This window comes from Eubalaena glacialis, chromosome 8 (assembly GCF_028564815.1).
Source record: "Eubalaena glacialis isolate mEubGla1 chromosome 8, mEubGla1.1.hap2.+ XY, whole genome shotgun sequence".
In the NCBI taxonomy this organism is placed as follows: domain Eukaryota; kingdom Metazoa; phylum Chordata; class Mammalia; order Artiodactyla; family Balaenidae; genus Eubalaena; species Eubalaena glacialis.
This window is the reverse complement of record NC_083723.1, coordinates 9,674,247-9,690,359: the sequence shown is the minus strand read 5'-3', so window position 1 is coordinate 9,690,359 and position 16,113 is coordinate 9,674,247. Positions and strand designations below refer to the sequence as shown.

Sequence of the window (16,113 nt, the reverse complement as noted above, 5' to 3'; positions counted from 1 at the left end):
TCTCTCCTGTATCGTTTTAATTTGAACCAGTTGCTTTGCTGGCTTGGTGCATGATTGTCATCCTGGGATTTCTTTAATTGCAGTCCTGCATGAGTTCCACTGTTTCCTAGAGGCCACCTCTTTTTCTGTCACCCTTTTTTCTTTTTTTTTTTTTTGCTGGTAGTACATCCTCTAGTATATTTTTAAAAAAGGGTTTAGAGTATAAAAATTTCAAGGCACTGCAAATATGAAAATAACTTTGCCTAAACTTCATGGACAGTTTGGCTTTATATTAACTTCCAGGTTCAAAATCATTTGCCATCAGAACTTTAGAGGGATTACTGTGTTCCCTGTTGGCACGAAACACCTGATGCTGCTCTGATCCTTGTTCCTTTTCAGGAAACTTTTTCATTTTTCCTTATTGGAAACCTTTAGCTATCCTCTTGAAGTCCTGCAGTTTTACAAGGATGGGTTTAAGTGTCTCTTTTCCAGTCAGCCTTCTTGGTGCCAGGCCTTTTCTGTCTGTAGAGCCGGCCGAGTCCTTCATCGGCGTCCTCCTTGCTCTGCCTGTCCTTGTCTCCTCCAAGGTCACCAGGCGACTTTATGGATCTGGCTGCTATGGCCTTTGATTTTTCTCATATTTTCTTTTCTCCCTTCCTTCCTTCCTTCCTTCCTTCCTTCCTTCCTTCCTTCCTTCCTTCCTTCCTTCCTTCCTTCCTTCCTTCCTTCCTTCCTTCCTCCCTCCCTCCCTCCCTCTCTCCCTCCTTCCCTCCCTCCCTTCTTTCCTTTATTGGGTCTTTATTGCTGTGCGCGGGCTTTCTCTAGTTGCGGCGAGTGGGGACTACTCTTCGTTGAGGTGCGCGGGCTTCTCATTGCAGTGGCTTCTCTTGTTGCGGAGCACGGGCTCTAGGCACGCGGGCTTCAGTAGTTGTGGCTCGCGGGCTCTAGAGTACAGGCTCAGTAGTTGTGGCGCACGGGCTTAGTTGCTCCGTGGCACGTGGGATCTTCCCGGACCAGGGCTCGAACCCGTGTCCCCTGCATTGGCAGGCGGATTCTTAACCACTGCGCCACCAGGGAAGTCCCAATATTTTCTTATTTTTCATCTTTCGCTTTATGTTCTAGGATAGAGTTGGCAAGCTTTTCATGTAAAGGACCAGATAGTAAATGTTTTAGGCTTTATGGGCCAAGAGGTAACATTGAGGGTTTTAAGTAGGTATCACATCAGAAGAGAGAAAACAAATTTCCACATTTTCATTGATGAAATTCAAAGTATGATAATCACTGAGTACAAATTTTTTGTGACTCAATCCTAATAGGAATGGAATTCTTTTGCGGGGGGCTAACATTTTGCTTAATTGGGGTTCAGAGTTAGTGCTCTCGATCATCAAGTTGATTGGAATGTTCATTTGTAAAAGTGCCACTGTATTCCAGGTCACTAATTTGGCTTTCAGTTACACCCATTTTATTATTCAGCCCTTCTATTGAACTCTTTATTTTGGCGATCATATATGTAATTTCTAAGATACCTTTCTTGTTTGCTCTGTCTGTCTCTGTCTCTCTCTCTTGGCTGTATTTATGGATGCTGTTCTCCTCAAATGCCTCTAAACCCTCTAGAATTTAAGCCCCCATCCAGTCTCTCCTTTGCCCCCTGTGCTCCCTGCCCTTTCTCTTCCATGCTGACCCTGGTGATCGTTGTATCTGTGAAAGCAGGACAGGTTGGCTTGTATGTGCAGCTGGTGGGCTTCCTTTAGTTTCCTCTGTTTCCCCAGGAGGGGCAGCTCTGGGACTTTGGAAGGGTGGGCTGTGTGTCTCATGCAGGGGGACCTGGTGGGGAGCAGGCAGTGGACTCAGGCCCCACAGTCACCAAGATATGTCCTGGGGGCTGCTCCACCTCCTGAGGTCTCTTAATCTCTCTCCTGGTTCCCTTTCCCTCAGGGCTACCTGATCCTGCTCTGCAGGGGCAGCTTTTAGAAAGAAGGAGAAAGCGGAGTCCAGACGGTACCCAAGGTGCCCTGGGTGTCTAAAGAGATAAAGGGATAGTCCAGTCAATACCAGATGTTTATTCAAACAAATCTAGTGCAGTACTCCTTACCTGGTTTACTGTGCTTTCTACCTCTGCAGCATGTGTAGTAGTAACTGAGGCATGAAATTATTGTTCTGAACCAGTCTTTTCAGAATCAAGTACTAAACTTTGTTACAGTTTAAATTGAACCATATGAAATAGCCATTTTTATGGGCAGAAAACTGTTGAAAATTAGCACTTTGATCAAATCAAATCTAATATTAATCTAATATTAATAAATGTAATGTTAGTAAAATTGTATTATATTTTTTATGTTTTGAGCTGTGAATATGGTCACTCTAAATCATCACTCTAATTAACCAGAACAGTTAATTAAGTAGCCTCTCCTGTTTGCAGCCATCCTGGAACATCTAGAGAGTGTAAGGGTCTTCAACATCAACAAACCCAACTTCTTTTCAGGATCAGACTTTACCCTGAAGAAGTGAAAGTGAGCTTGCTCAAGGACATACTCTTTAGTTTCAAAGTTGCGTCTCAAACGCAAGAGTCCTGGAGGCAGGTAGAGGCTTTTGTAGGCTGACGGTCATGGAGAAGGTGTGCTCTGCCCAGGCCCCCTGGGCTACTGTGCCCTGAAGCAGGCAACAGCCGGCCGGAAACAGCCAGGTCGGCGGGTCCCACCACACAGGTGACACCGCACGGTCAGGAGGGGGAGCCCCAGCAGTGCTCTCAGCTTGCTTGCTTTTACTCTTTCTACGTTTGTCGTTTGGATTTGCAGAATGGTCGGACTTCCAAAATAATGTCCTTCAACTGACTACACGGTATTGGCTAGAAATGTGGGGAGGCCACCCGTGGGCTCTGCGTGCTAGAGGTAGTAAGGAAGATGCACTGGTTTAGTAAGAAGATGGGCTGGTTTAGTAAGAAGATGCGCTGGTTTAATAAGTCTGTGCACTGGTTTAGTAAGAAGATGCATTGGTTTAGTAAGAAGATGGGCTGGTTTGGTAAGAAGATGGGCTGGTTTGGTAAGAAGATGGGCTGGTTTGGTAAGAAGATGGGCTGGTTTAGTAAGAAGATGGGCTGGTTTGGTAAGAAGGTGGGCTGGTTTGGTAAGAAGGTGGGCTGGTTTAGTAAGAAGATGGGCTGGTTTAGTAAGAAGATGGGCTGATTTAATTAGAAGATGGCTCGTTCAGTAAGAAGATGTGCCGATTTGGTAAGAAGATGGGCTGGCTTATTAAGAAGATGTGTGGTTTAGTAAGATGTGCTGGTTTAGTAAGAAGATGTGCTGGTTTAGTAAGAAGATGGGCTGGTTTAGTTAGAAGATGGGCTGGTTTACTAAGAAAATGGGCTGGTTTAATAAGTCTGTGCACTGGTTTAGTAAGGAGATGTGCTGGTTTAGTAAGAAGACGTGTTGGTTTAATTAGAAGATGTGCTGGTTCAGTAAGAAGGTGTGCTGGTTTAGTAAGGAAAATGTGCCTGTTTAGTAAGAAGATGGGCTGGCTTAGTTAGAAGATGGGCTGGTTCAGTAAGGAGATGCGGAGGTTTAGGTGGAAGATGTGCTGGTATAATATGAAGATGTGTGGGTTTACTTTACGTCTTTTCGTGCATGCAGCCTGTTTGGATTTAGCCAGCAGTTTTAGGGTGTTGCCTGCCTCAAACTTTTTAAAAAAACTGTAAACAGCTTCAGTGGGGTTTGCAGAAGGAAGCTGTGGTTTCTGGTCTTCCTGTTCATTCACATGTTTTTTTCAGAGGGAGGGCTAACATCTGACCATATTTTTCAACAAGCTCAGAAGTGAACAGAGGAGAATGCACACTAACTATCGGCAGAGGGGGAGGAACCAGAATTCCTCCAGAGAAATTCCTCCTCACACAGACTTTCCAACGGGGTGTTCCATGGAGAACGAGGTAGGTGCAAACCCAGCGTGGAAAGAGCCATCTAGAACGCATCTAGCCATCTGGGTCCTGTGACCTTTGCTTTGGGAAGGTGGGGTGGAGGGTTCCTGCTGGCTTCCGGGTCTGAGAACTGGCAGCCCCGGTGGCCGGCGAAGTGAGCAAGATGAGGAGCTCTTTGCAGGTTGTTGGGTTCGTCCATCTTCACTTAAGGAGTGAGAGGCCGCGGATGTCAGGGCTGCCGAGGAAGAGTGGCGTTCATGTAGATTTGTAGTCAGTTAGGACCCAAGATCTGAGTTGGAAAATGATTTAGGGAAGAGGTCAAGAAAGAACACGCTCACAGTTGCAGACTCATGCCTGGAATTTCACCCGTGACACCTGAGGGAGGATGAGGGGCGCTGTGTGCCCGGCAGGGGTGGCCTCGGCCGCCGCATGGACGGTCAGGCGCAGTGTGTGTCACCAGAGCAAACCGCTGCAGTGGGGGAGGTCAGGTTCACGCCTAGTCCTCAGATGGGGAACTTGAGGTCTGTAGGAGGTCCTGGGGCGCGGGCTGTGTCGTTCTCCTTACTTGGGCCTCTGCGGCACCTAAGAAAGGCTCTTTTTCTGTTGGTAGGCGCTTAAGTACTTAACTTTCTTTTTAAAAAGATAGTGAATCTGTTGACTTGCGTTACAGGGAGTTGGAGTTAAGATAGGCAACGTTGAGATGCAGTTTTAAACAGTGGCGCTTATAGGAGAGGATTTGTCGGGGTGCTTCGTGCACCTGGGCGGGGGTGAATCTGGGGGGTAGCCGCTGCCTTGCCCAGCTGGACAGTTGGACAGAGGCTTTGTGCGGCCCACGCTCTGGCCTGGGTGTCTCTCCCTGGTGTCATCCCGCAGCCCTGCGGAGCCTGATCCCCGCCGAGCAGCCCCCCTGCCCTCAGCAGAAGGGGCCCTGGGGCAGGGAAGGGGGTCCCTCGAGGTGCAGCCCCAGTGCCGGGCACATGCCAAGTGCCCATTAGACGTTTGCTGAATGCCGAACTGAAGGACCCCAGGGCATTGCACTTGAAGCCTTTGTTCTGGGGCAGTTTTGTGTTATTAACTAAAGGAGTAGGTAAGGGTGCGTGAACACCGTACTGAGGCATTCGAGGTGCCCAGTGCGGGTTTCCTTCCTTCACTGCCACACACTTGCTCTAGAACGCGCTGGGCTGAGCGCTGTGCACGTGGAGTGACTTGGTGTGTGTCACCTTATTATTCACTGTGGTCCGCAAGTAGAGGCCACTGTCCCATGAGCAGCTGTGCTGGTTCCTTCAGCACACGCATTTCTTATTGTAAATTAATAAACAGACACTCTGACGGAGAAGTTAGCCTCTGAGAATTTGTTTAGGAGATGCAGTTACTCGGAGCCTGGTCACCCCAAGTGAGATGCTAAGTCAGGCTTTAATCTAACAGTACCCAAGGCCAGCCTGGCCCCTGGTCCCTCCTCTAGGAAAGCGCTAAGTGGGCCAGAGTTTGTGTGTGTGTGTGTTGAAGAGCTACATTTGAGGTTTCCAACTTCAAAAGTTGTTTCAAGCATAAGATGGAAGATAGATTGCAAGAATACTGTAAGCGTCTAGGGATCACTTCTGAGCCAGTTCAGAAGTTCTGCACAGTTCTAGGAAGCAGCGTGTGTGCCATGTGAGAAGTCTGCAGATGCCGGACAGGGCCACCGAAACCCCGCATCCCCTCCCCGGATCTGTGCCTCGGACCCTCGGTTGGTTCCTTCAACACTCAGGGCCCCCGTTTCTTCACGAGAGACTCGGGCACAGATGGACGCCGGGTGGCACTCGATGCCAGGGCTCCATTCACGAAGAGAACCCGTGCTTGGCGTTGTGCTCCTTCCAGGGGCTAAATTGCTCCTTTTGTCTTTTGGGGTCAAAGATGGCAAGATGATTTCAGTGATGATGAACATGGGCGCTCAATGAAAATACCTGTTGAGTGAAGGATGAACAATTGCATGGGCTAAAACCACTTTTTAAAACTCTGTATTGATTTGGAGGCTATTCCAGTGAATTAAAGAATCCACAGTCGTTTAATGGAATCCTGATTCTGTGTGTCGGAATATTCTTTTTCTAAAATTAATTAATTTATTTATTTTTGGCTGCGTTGGGTATTTGTTGCTGCACGTGGGCTTTCTCTAGTTGCGGCGAGTGGGGGCTACTCTTCCTTGCGGTGTGCGGGCTTCTCACTGCGGTGGCTTCTCTTGCTGCAGAGCACGGGCTCTAGGCGCGCAGGCTTCAGTAGTTGTGGCACGTGGGCTCAGTAATTGTGGCTCGCGGGCTCTAGAGCGCAGGCTCAGTAGTTGTGGCGCATGGGCTTAGTTGCTCCGCGGCATGTGGGATCTTCCCGGACCAGGGCTCGAACCCGTGTCCCCTGCATTGGCAGGTAGATTCTTTACCACTGCGCCACCAGGGAAGTCCCAGAATATTCTTAATTGTTCTCAGTTTATTTTTTTCAAGCAGAACTTTCTTTTACATTTTCATGTTTAAAAGCAGCATAGGCTCCAAGATCCTGAGGTGCCCTCTTGTTCATTGTGTTTCTGGGAAAGCTGAGGGGCCCCCACCGTGCCTGCCATCCCCCAGCTCCCAGCCGTGTCTACTTTCCAGCTCCTGCAGCGGGAGTGGGGCACGCACCTCCTGCGTCACACGCCTGCTGTCCTCGGGTGGAGCAGCCGCCCCCGTTCTGCGCTGAAACAGGGCGAGGCGGCAGAGGAAAGCTGCAGGTTTGCTGGGGTGCATTTCTTTACATAATGGTTTCAACATTCCACTTTCTAGGGAGGCTCATCCACCGGTTGAACTTATTTGGGATGTTAAAAAAAAAGCACATGATGCCTGGGGTATGCAACACTGAGGACTGAGTTAGGGAAGCTGTGTCTGATTCCAAATCAGTCATGCCAAGTTCACGCTTGGCCAGGTGGTCTTGTGTGCAGCCTGGGTTCCGGGGCGGCTCCCCTCGCCTCCGCCAGCCTATGAGCAGTGGAGGGCAGGCGCCATTATTCCTCACGGGGCCTCACGGCGCCGTGCCTTGTTGTCAGGGTAGCTCCTTTAAAAACAGGGCACTTGGGCCCTAAAGTACACCTTCGAGGCACCTGGCTGGCAGTTCTCATCGTGGATTCAGTCCCTGTTCATCTGCTTTGGGCTTATCTCCCCCCACTTGACGGTGACCACCTTGAGGGTGGGACTTCCGTCTCAGCCCCCCACAGGGCCTTCCTGATGCCTGGCTGGCACAGGCATCAGACACATTACTGCTGCCCTGTAGGGTGCTGGCTCCCAAGAGGTAAAGGCAGCAGAAGGCGGAGTGGGGCTCAGCATCGGGAAAGCTGGTCCTTGAGCAGCAGGAAGCGTCTGCAGGGGGCGTCCTGGTTTCCTTGGCCCGCAGGGCCAGACAGATGAGGCGTGTGGGCTGGCAGAGGGTCTCTCCTTAAGGTGGGTTGCAGGACTTGGGCTCTGGGTCCTTGCCACACAGAGTGATTCTGGGTGCGGGCTGTGACTTTATGACCCGTCCCTCAACGTTAAAATAACAGCATGGGTTGCATGTGGTCTGTGGACCTGGCGATTTGGCCCGGGCTTCTTGGTAAGAGGCTGACCTTGGCAAACCCCTTGTCTCAGAACTGGTTTCCTGTGCTCCCAGGTGTAGAGGAGTAGCGAGGTGGAGCAGCCATCAGGTTGAGCTGGGCTGTTCTCACGCGCCGTCAGGCTCAGGATCAACCGTGGGCTGTGCCCGTGCTGGTTATGATTTGGGAGAGTGAACTTCGTGAGGTTACCAGTAGAAACGGTGTAGGGACAGATGTTTACTCCGGCCACTTTCGGATGTAGGTCATCTGTGTAACATTGTGCTGCGTGTCTTGGTACTTCCACAGCCCTAGGGCAGTGCCTTGCGCATCACAGGAACTAGGAGGCTCTCAGTGCAGATAAACAGTCAAGCAGAACAGGATCGAAGAGTCACGTGTGTGCCATTGATCGCCTCGGATGCCAGCCGGAGTGGCAGTCACAGTTCAGGGCCTGGCCTGACCTGCCCGTAGGTCACTGGCCACTTCCGCTTGTTAGCCACGGGTACAGCGCAAAGGCTGGTGAAACATGATGTTTACATTACCGACTTCTCAGTGTCACTTGCTTTCAGTGTAAACTCTACCATCGGTGCTTGTCTGGCAAATTGTGGGTGACCATCTCCCACCGTTTCCACGTGAGCCCTACATCGCGGTCACCTGGTCCAGACCCCGCCCCCCCCAGGATTTCACCTGAAGTGCCTCACCCTCTCTTCCACTCACCGAATTTGTGCTGGGGCTGACAACTCCTGTGGGATCGAGGAGAAAGAAGCCTGAGCGGGCCCCGGGGGCCGTCTGTCTGAGGGCTGGGATCAGCCATCTCGGGCTCCTCCGAGGAACCCCCTCTCTCCACTCTGTAGTTTGTCTGAGACTGTGGAGGTGATACTCTCCTTATGATATGGGATTGATTATCTTGTCTCCCTTAACCTTTCATGCTTTTATCTTGTCTCAGCTTAAGTGTAAGCAGTTGTAGGCAGGAACTGTACTCATCCTTTAAAAACAAAATCTTATGGCCGATTTCAAATGTAAACAAGAGCAGAGAGAAGTAAATGAAGCCCCACACGTTGTTGTCTAGCTTTGATCCTCCCCAGCCCTGAGGGCCTCACATCAGCATTATTCCCCCAGCCCCCCACGCAGCACGAAGTGCTGAGGGGCTGCGTTGGGATGGGGAGTGGGAACTCGGTGGGCATCCAGCGCGAGGAGGGGTGCTCCAGTATTAGTTGTCGTGGATCAGTGGGGTAAAAGGCAGCTATCCAGGGGCCAAGTGCTTAGGGGTGAGGAGTGCAGGCCAAGGAGCAGAGGAGAAAAGCCGGACTCTGGCTAGGAGAAGCAGGAAGAATGCCGGGGTTCACTTTGCTGAGGGCATGTTTTGTGTGCGGCGGGCCCTGCAGGATCTCCTGGAGACCCCTGAGGCCTCACCTGCCTTTGTGAGGGAGTTAGGGCCCCTCTCCGTCCTCCATCTGTGAGATTGACGGGCTGCCGAGGCGCCTCACAGGCATTGTTTTGGGTGGGATATGGCATGTGGCTGAATTTCCCCCTTGCAGAGGAGAAACAGGAACGAGAGCTTTTGGTACATGTTTGGTGGCATAGGCATTTGTTTCTCGTAAGTGTTGGTCAGAGCTAGGCCTGCCCTAGGTCCCGGCCACTGTCTGGCGTTGGGTCCTGCCCAGGCAGGCGAGCTGCAGAATCACAGACAAGATAATGGAAGGTGACTTCTCGGTCTGGTGTGGGTCACCACCTTTGGGTTTCGCTGCTGTGTTCGGTGATGTTTCCCTGCCGAGGCTGCACGTTGGCGTCTTGTATTCTCTGGTTTTACGTTCCTTTGCGTGACTGGAAGCGGTCACCTTTGGCCTCTGTGTGCAGGTGCCCAGTGCCCATGCCTGACTCTCTGAACATCTGTGCCCGCGGAGGGCCTGGAGGGCTCTTACAGAGCTGCAGGGAGGGAATCCTGGGCCTTTTCCTGGGGCCCGCAGGCGAGGTTGACTTTATTCTCCCCGCTGTCCCTGGCTCTCCCTCTGCAGGTTTGCTTTGATCGCAGGGTTGGCCTCCAGGCCCCTCTAGACACTGACCACGGGGTGAGGTCACCCAGGTGCTGGTCAGCGCCCTGAGCCCCCGAGGCCCCGGCGGAGGGAGGGGAAAGCAGAGCACGTGCCGCGTTCCTATGGGAGAGGGAAGAGGCGGGCCTCGCGGCTGTTGAGCTGAGTTTCCTGTTGATGCCACAGCCCTGGCCACACCTCCCCGCCTTCTCCGAGGACCCTGCAGTGAAGTGACCCAGCGGAGCCGGGAGGTCACTTCAGAGCAATGCTGCATTTTTGTCTTCTGGGGGAATCTCCCCCTTCCTGCCCCTTCTCGCCTCCTGAGTTTACTCACCTTGAGAATTGGCCCTTGACCTTGTAAGTGTCCATGAACAGGTGAGGGACCAGCCCCTCGGTGCCCGAGGCAGCACTGGGCCCGGCCCACCCTGGCTGGCAGTAGCCGGCCCGTCTGCACGGGGACCGTGGTGGTGCTTCTGGCCACTTCCGCTTGTTAGCCATGGGTACAGCGCAAAGCCTTTGTGAATAATGAACTCCAATCATTGCCGTTTCTGCCTGCAGCCTGGAATTGTGTCGCCGTTTAAACGAGTATTCCTAAAAGGTGAAAAGAGTAGAGATAAGAAAGCCCATGAGAAGGTGACAGAGAGGCGCCCCCTGCACACTGTGGTGCTGTCCCTGCCTGAGCGCGTCGAGCCCGACAGACTGCTGAGCGACTATATCGAGAAGGAGGTGAAGGTAAGTCCACGGCCGCAGGACCCGCCTGCCCGTCGCCAGCAAAGGCCCCCTGATGCACCAGACGCTGCGGTTCTGGGACCCGTCCCCACTCACACCTCGGGTGACTCCCGCCCGCTGGTGCCCCTGCGGTGGTGTGTCTGATGACTGGGTGCCCAAACCCCAGGTCTCTGTCTTCTGGCCCCATTTCTGGCTTTCTCTCCAGTAGCAAGCTGCCTCCTTTCTTGTAAAGGCTGGCCGTGTGTTTTGGTTCCTTGGTCAAGGCTAAGAGCTGTTCCGTGTGCCATTGTCAGAGCCTAGGACACGGACTCCTGAATCCTGTCGAAGCCCGTGCCCACTTGTGGGTAAACATGACACGCACTAGTGTATTGTCAGTGCTTCCCCTCAACACTACGTGAAAAGAAATGAATAAAACTGCGCAGTCAGAGAGAATGGGAAAGGGGACCGCGGTGATGAGAGAGGCCCGTGAACTTGCAGAGGGAGCTGACGAAGGTGGGGTAACGAGTTCACAGAGCCCACGGAGCTGGACCTGCGTCCCTCAGAGGATGTGGAGCTGTCCAGCTGGACCCGGGGGCTGGGGGGGCGTGGAGCACGGTGTGGGCTTCGGGGAGGGGTTTGCTCTCACCTGCCACAGGGGGAGGTGGGAGGTCTCCCTGGTAGAGACATGACACTAGGGGGGCTTTAGACGTGGGGACACCTGGCCCGGAGGAGGGTGGGGAGAGACCCAGTGTGAAGATGAGCAGATTAAGTCAAAGCCTCTGTCCGGAACGGTGAGAATTGCCAACCCCCTTTCCCTCAAGCTTCCAGATAGGCCTGCAACCGGGCCTCTCCCACAAGGGGATCCTCGGAGGAGTGCTTTCATGTGGAAGCCACACAACCCGCAGAAGTGCCGCCTCGAATGACCCTGGGGTGACCACCCAGCCAGCCTGAGAGAAGCTGGCAGTCTGCACCTCTGCCCGTGCACACGGCTTCTTTCGTGGGCAGTCAAGGAGAAGTACACGTTTAAGGAAGACGTTTAATCTAAAGACAGAACCCGGGACAAACACAAGACGTAAACGTGAATGCAACAGCAGCAGTGCGGAAACTAGGGGAAAAATAAAAATACATAATGTTGTCAGAAAGATAAGAGGAAATACTGTTAACTGTGAGATAACAGGATAACAGGTGGAGACAAGAGCTTTTGGAATTAAAGGATCTTAATTATATGTCGTAAAAAATTCATTAGAGGGGTCAAAAGATAAAGTCAAGGCAGTCACCCAGAAAGAATAACCAAAAGACAAGGAGATCAAAAATCAGTAAACAAAAGATGAGAGAGAGAAAAAAATTATAGGATCCATCCAGAAGGTTCAGTCTCTGACTCATGAGAAGAAAGAATGGAGGAGAGTGGGAGGAAGTTGTTAAGACAGTAATGGAAGGACATTTTGCAGAATTCACCAACAGACGTGATTCTCAGATTGAGAGGGTCCCTTTCTGGTCATGATGACCAGACAGTCAGGTTTCTAAAACGTGAGCCCTCAGAGCCCGTTCTGACGAGGTTCCTGGGAGACGTGCTGCCTCAGAGCACAAGGGCGCACCAGGAAGGTGGGAGACGCAGATCCAGAACTGGGGCTCTAAGCACGGAAAAGGGCAGAGGGAATTCCCAGGATGGGAATCTGAGGAACAGGCCAGAGCAGCTCTGGGAGAAGGGAACACGGATGGTTTTATATGTTGGAGTAGAGGCTGCTGAAGAATTGGGAAGATAGAACCGTACGTTGAAAACAAAGCAAGTGGAGGGAAGGGTAGGCCCATATTACACCGTGAAAATTTAAAGTTTGCGGACTTCCGCTTCCAGGAAGAGGGAGTTGACATATTTTTCCCTATTCCTCTCACTAAGTACACCTAAAAATCCTAGATGTTATATATGCAACAACCATAAGAAGACTCTGAAAGGTAGCGTGACGGCAGACCAGCCAGGGACCTTGGGACCCAAGGGGGCGACCCTTTGGTGAGTTCCCCGGTTCTCTTTTTCCTCATGTATCCCAAGCTTGGAACTGAAGAAGCTGGCAACCCAGAACAGCCAACAGGTGCACACAGAATCCCAACAAAATTCACTCTCTCTGGCCAAAGGACCAGGAAAGGGATAGCTTAGCAGGACAGAAAATGTTTTACAGTACCTGCTCAGTTCCAACCAAATGTGACTGAAAAACCTGTGGGCCTGCTGCTGCCTCTACCAGCAAAGACTGTGTAGGGGCCAGCACCCACCCCAGAGAAGGCTGAGTCGGGAGCTGGGGCTTTATCCCTGATGAACCCCTAGTGGAACTGCGGTGTCAGTGGAGACCATGTGGGGAGCCTGGAATTCTGCCCTTAGACAGCAGCAGTGTGACTCACATACCACCCCTCGTGTCACTGGGCCACTTGGGGGGCCAGAACGCCAACCGTGTCCAGCAGGGAAGAGGAGCCCCCCCCCAGGTGGCAGCGGAGGCCAGTGGGGAGTCAACCCCTCCACCTGGTAACAGAGTGTTCTCCCCTCCCCCTGTGGGACTGGAGCAGATTTCTGACATTTGTGTCCTAAGAGTCCTGGAGGGAGAAGAGACAGGGTGGGGTGGGGCTGAAAAGCTGATCAAAGGAGTCATGGCTGAAACTGCTGTGATTTGGTAAAAGACAGACTCAGAGGTTCAAGAAGCTGAGCTCACCACAAACAGGATAAACCCAAAGCAGTCCACACCAAGACACGTCGTAGTGAAACTTCCGAAAAGTAAAGACAAAGACGGAGTCTTGAAAGCAGTGAGAAAGAACACTTCACCTGTAGGGAAAACGGCATGATAGATTTCGTGTCAGAAACCACAGGGCCAGAAGAAAGTGACGACGTCCTTCAAGTGCCAAGAGACCCTGAAGAATCAAAGGCTGATGAAAGCACAACAGGCGACTCTGCATCCTCAGACAGCAGCCAACAAACGGACCAGTTTCTTGAAGAGCACAGACTGCCACGAGTCACCAGTAAATAGATCAGTTGAGTAGTCCTGCAACTATTAAAGAAATTTAATATCTAATTTGAAAACTCCCATAAAAAAAGTCTCCAGGCCCAGGTGGTTTCTGGAAAATTCTATCATATGTTTAAAGAGTTAACACTAATTCTACACAGTCTCTTCCAGAAAAACAGAAGGGGAGGGAACACTTTTTAACTCGTTTGTGAGGTTAGTATTTCCCTGATACCAAAATCAGGCAGTACGAAGCAAAAATAAATTACAGACGTGAATACAGATGCTTAGGTATAAATGTAACAAAATCTATAGGATTTGTATGCTGAAAACCACACAACACGGATGGAAGGATCAAAGATCTGAATAAGTGGAGAGACATACCACGTACATGGATTGGAAGATTCAACCTAGTTAACATGTCAGTTTTCCCCAAATTGATATACAGGTTTGATGCAATTCCTATCAAAATCCCGGCCAGATATTTCGTAGATATAGATAAGTATTCTAAAATTTATATGGAAAGGCACAAGAAGTAGAATAGCTGGAACGGTTTGAAAAAGAAGAGTTAAAAGAGAGGAATCAGTCCGCCTGATTTCAAGATGTACTTTAGAGCTACAGCAATGAAGACTGTGAGGTAGCAGTAGAGGGGCTGACACAGTAATCAGTGGAACACCATCGTGAACCCAGAAACGGACCCAAACAGATACACCCAACTGAGTTTTGACAGAGGTGCAAAAAGCAAGTCGGTGGAAGGACCGTCTTCTTAGCAAATGGCGCTGGAGCCGTTGGACACCCATTGAGAGAAAAATGAACCTCACGCTAAATCTCACACCTTATACAAAAATTAACTCAGAGTGGATCATGGAATTAAAGGGAAAATGTAAAACTATAACACTTTTAGAAAAAAACCTAAGAGAAAATCTCCAGGACCCAGGGTAGGCAGAGTACTTAGACTTGACATCAAAAAGGCAATGATTGGTAAACTGAACTTCATCAAATTTAAAAACTTTTGTTCTGCAGAAGACTCCGTTAGGAGGATGAAAACACAAGCTACAGACTGGGAGAAGATATTTGCAAACCACCTACCTGCCAAAGGTCTTTTATCTAGAATATGTAAAGAACTGTCAAAGCCCAATAGTAGAAAAGCCAACAATCTGATTAGAACATGGGCAAAAGTCATGAAGAGACATTTATTTCACCAAAGAAGACATTCAGATGGGAATAAGCACATGAAGATGTTCAACGTCACTAGCCGTTAGGGAAGTGCAAATTACAACCACAGGGAGACATCACTACACACCAACCAGAATGACTGAAGTTAAATAAGTAGTGAGAACACCAAATGCTGGCGAGGATGCAGAGGGTCACTCATGCATGGCTGTTGGGCATGTAGAATGGTGCAGCCACTCTGGAAAACAAGTGGGCAGTTTCTTAAAAACTAAACATGCAACTACCGTCTGACCTGGCGGTTGCACTCTGAGTATTTATCCCAGGGAAATGAAAATCTGTGTTGACACAAAAACCTATACATGAATATTAAAAGCAGCTTTATTCATAATGGGCAAAAAACTGGAAATACCCCAGATGTCCTTCAGTGGGTAGATGGTTAAACAAATGATGTGCCTCCGTACTGTGGAACCGTACTCAGCTGTAAAAAGGCATGATTTACTGATTGCTTCAACACCCTCCAGGAATCTGCAGAGAATTATGCTGAGTGAAAAAAGCCAATCCCCAAAGCTACATACTGTATGATTCCCTTTGTGTAACATTCTTGATATGACAGAATTATTGAAATGGAGAACAGATAGGGCTTGCTAGGGGTTAAGGAGGAGACCAGGTGGGTGGGAAGTGGGTGCGCCTGTAAAAGAGAAGCGGGAGGGACCTTGTGATGGAATGTTCTGGAACCTGACCTTGTAGTCACTATCCTGGTTGTGATGCTGGGTGATCACGAGATGTTACCTTAGGTATAACAGGGTGCGGGGTACAGTGGACCTCTGTGTATTATTTCTTACAACTGCATGCCATTTACAATTATCTTAGAATTAAAGGTTAAAAAAAATTAAAGACTGCATAAACAAAATTGTGATTTCACTACCTCTTGGCACAGTGGTGAAGTAGAATGTACCTAACAGGAGGATATAAGCACCAAGTAATGATTAAGTAGTAAATTATCTGAATTGTAAGAAAAAAGGAAGGAGAAGTGGGGGGTGGTGATATAAGAGAGTTAACTCTTTCTCTGCCGTAACTGGAAATCAACAGCTAACGTCTTAGATTGATGAATCAGGCAGTAACAATGTAAAACCATTACTTAGAAAGTTGGCCCTAGATCCAGAAGACCCTGGAGTTGCTGCCTCTGGGAAGCAGTTTATAGGGTTGCCTGGGTTGGGACCAGATCGTTGTTTTTTGTTATACACTTCTGGGGACTATTTACGTTTTTAAACTTCATACATGTATCACTTTGATAAAAATAAAAACAGCGACGACAACACAATGCACTAGTGGTGAGGAGGCTTTTCCTCCCGCATGCTCGAGTGTAGTTCTTTATGGAAAGTATTTTGTATTCAGCATGAACATTACTAACATGAAGGTGAGAGGCACTTAACAGTAGCTTCTCATTTCTGAATGCTTAACTATACGGCAACACTATTTAACATTTTAAATACATTTTCTCATTGAATCCTCACCCGGCTTTTTTAAAGCAGAAGCATCCTTCCCAGGGTTTCGACCCCATGAGGCCCAGGGTGGTGCAGGGGTGCAGGCTCGGGACCTGTGAACCGACACTCTGGCTTTTAATTCGGGGGGCAGCAGCGGGTAATTAATCACATGTGTGATACCAAACCCAAGATGCTTCTTGATAAGATTTGTTATTTCTTATTTATTGTATTTTTAAAAGTTGAATAGGTAGGTTATGGACATGGTACAAAATTCAGATGGTAAGGAGATTCC

General features: G+C 49.8%; 1 protein-coding gene across 7 annotated transcripts in view; it reads left to right on the top strand.

Annotated features, from left to right (window-relative positions):
• CCM2 (CCM2 scaffold protein) overlaps nt 1–16,113 on the top strand; it is a 59,748-nt gene that overhangs the window by 15,703 nt on the left and 27,932 nt on the right. For 4 of the 7 annotated variants that reach the window (XM_061198361.1, XM_061198360.1, XM_061198363.1 and 1 more), the window contains 2 exons: nt 3,743–3,898; nt 10,037–10,210. The exons of 1 other annotated variant lie outside the window; for it this stretch is intronic. In XM_061198361.1, coding sequence (XP_061054344.1) covers nt 3,800–3,898; nt 10,037–10,210 — 273 coding nt within the window. In that variant the 5' untranslated portion in view covers nt 3,743–3,799. The remainder of the gene's footprint in view (nt 1–3,742; nt 3,899–10,036; nt 10,211–16,113) is intronic. 2 more of the 7 variants (XM_061198365.1, XM_061198366.1) reach the window with 2 other exon arrangements.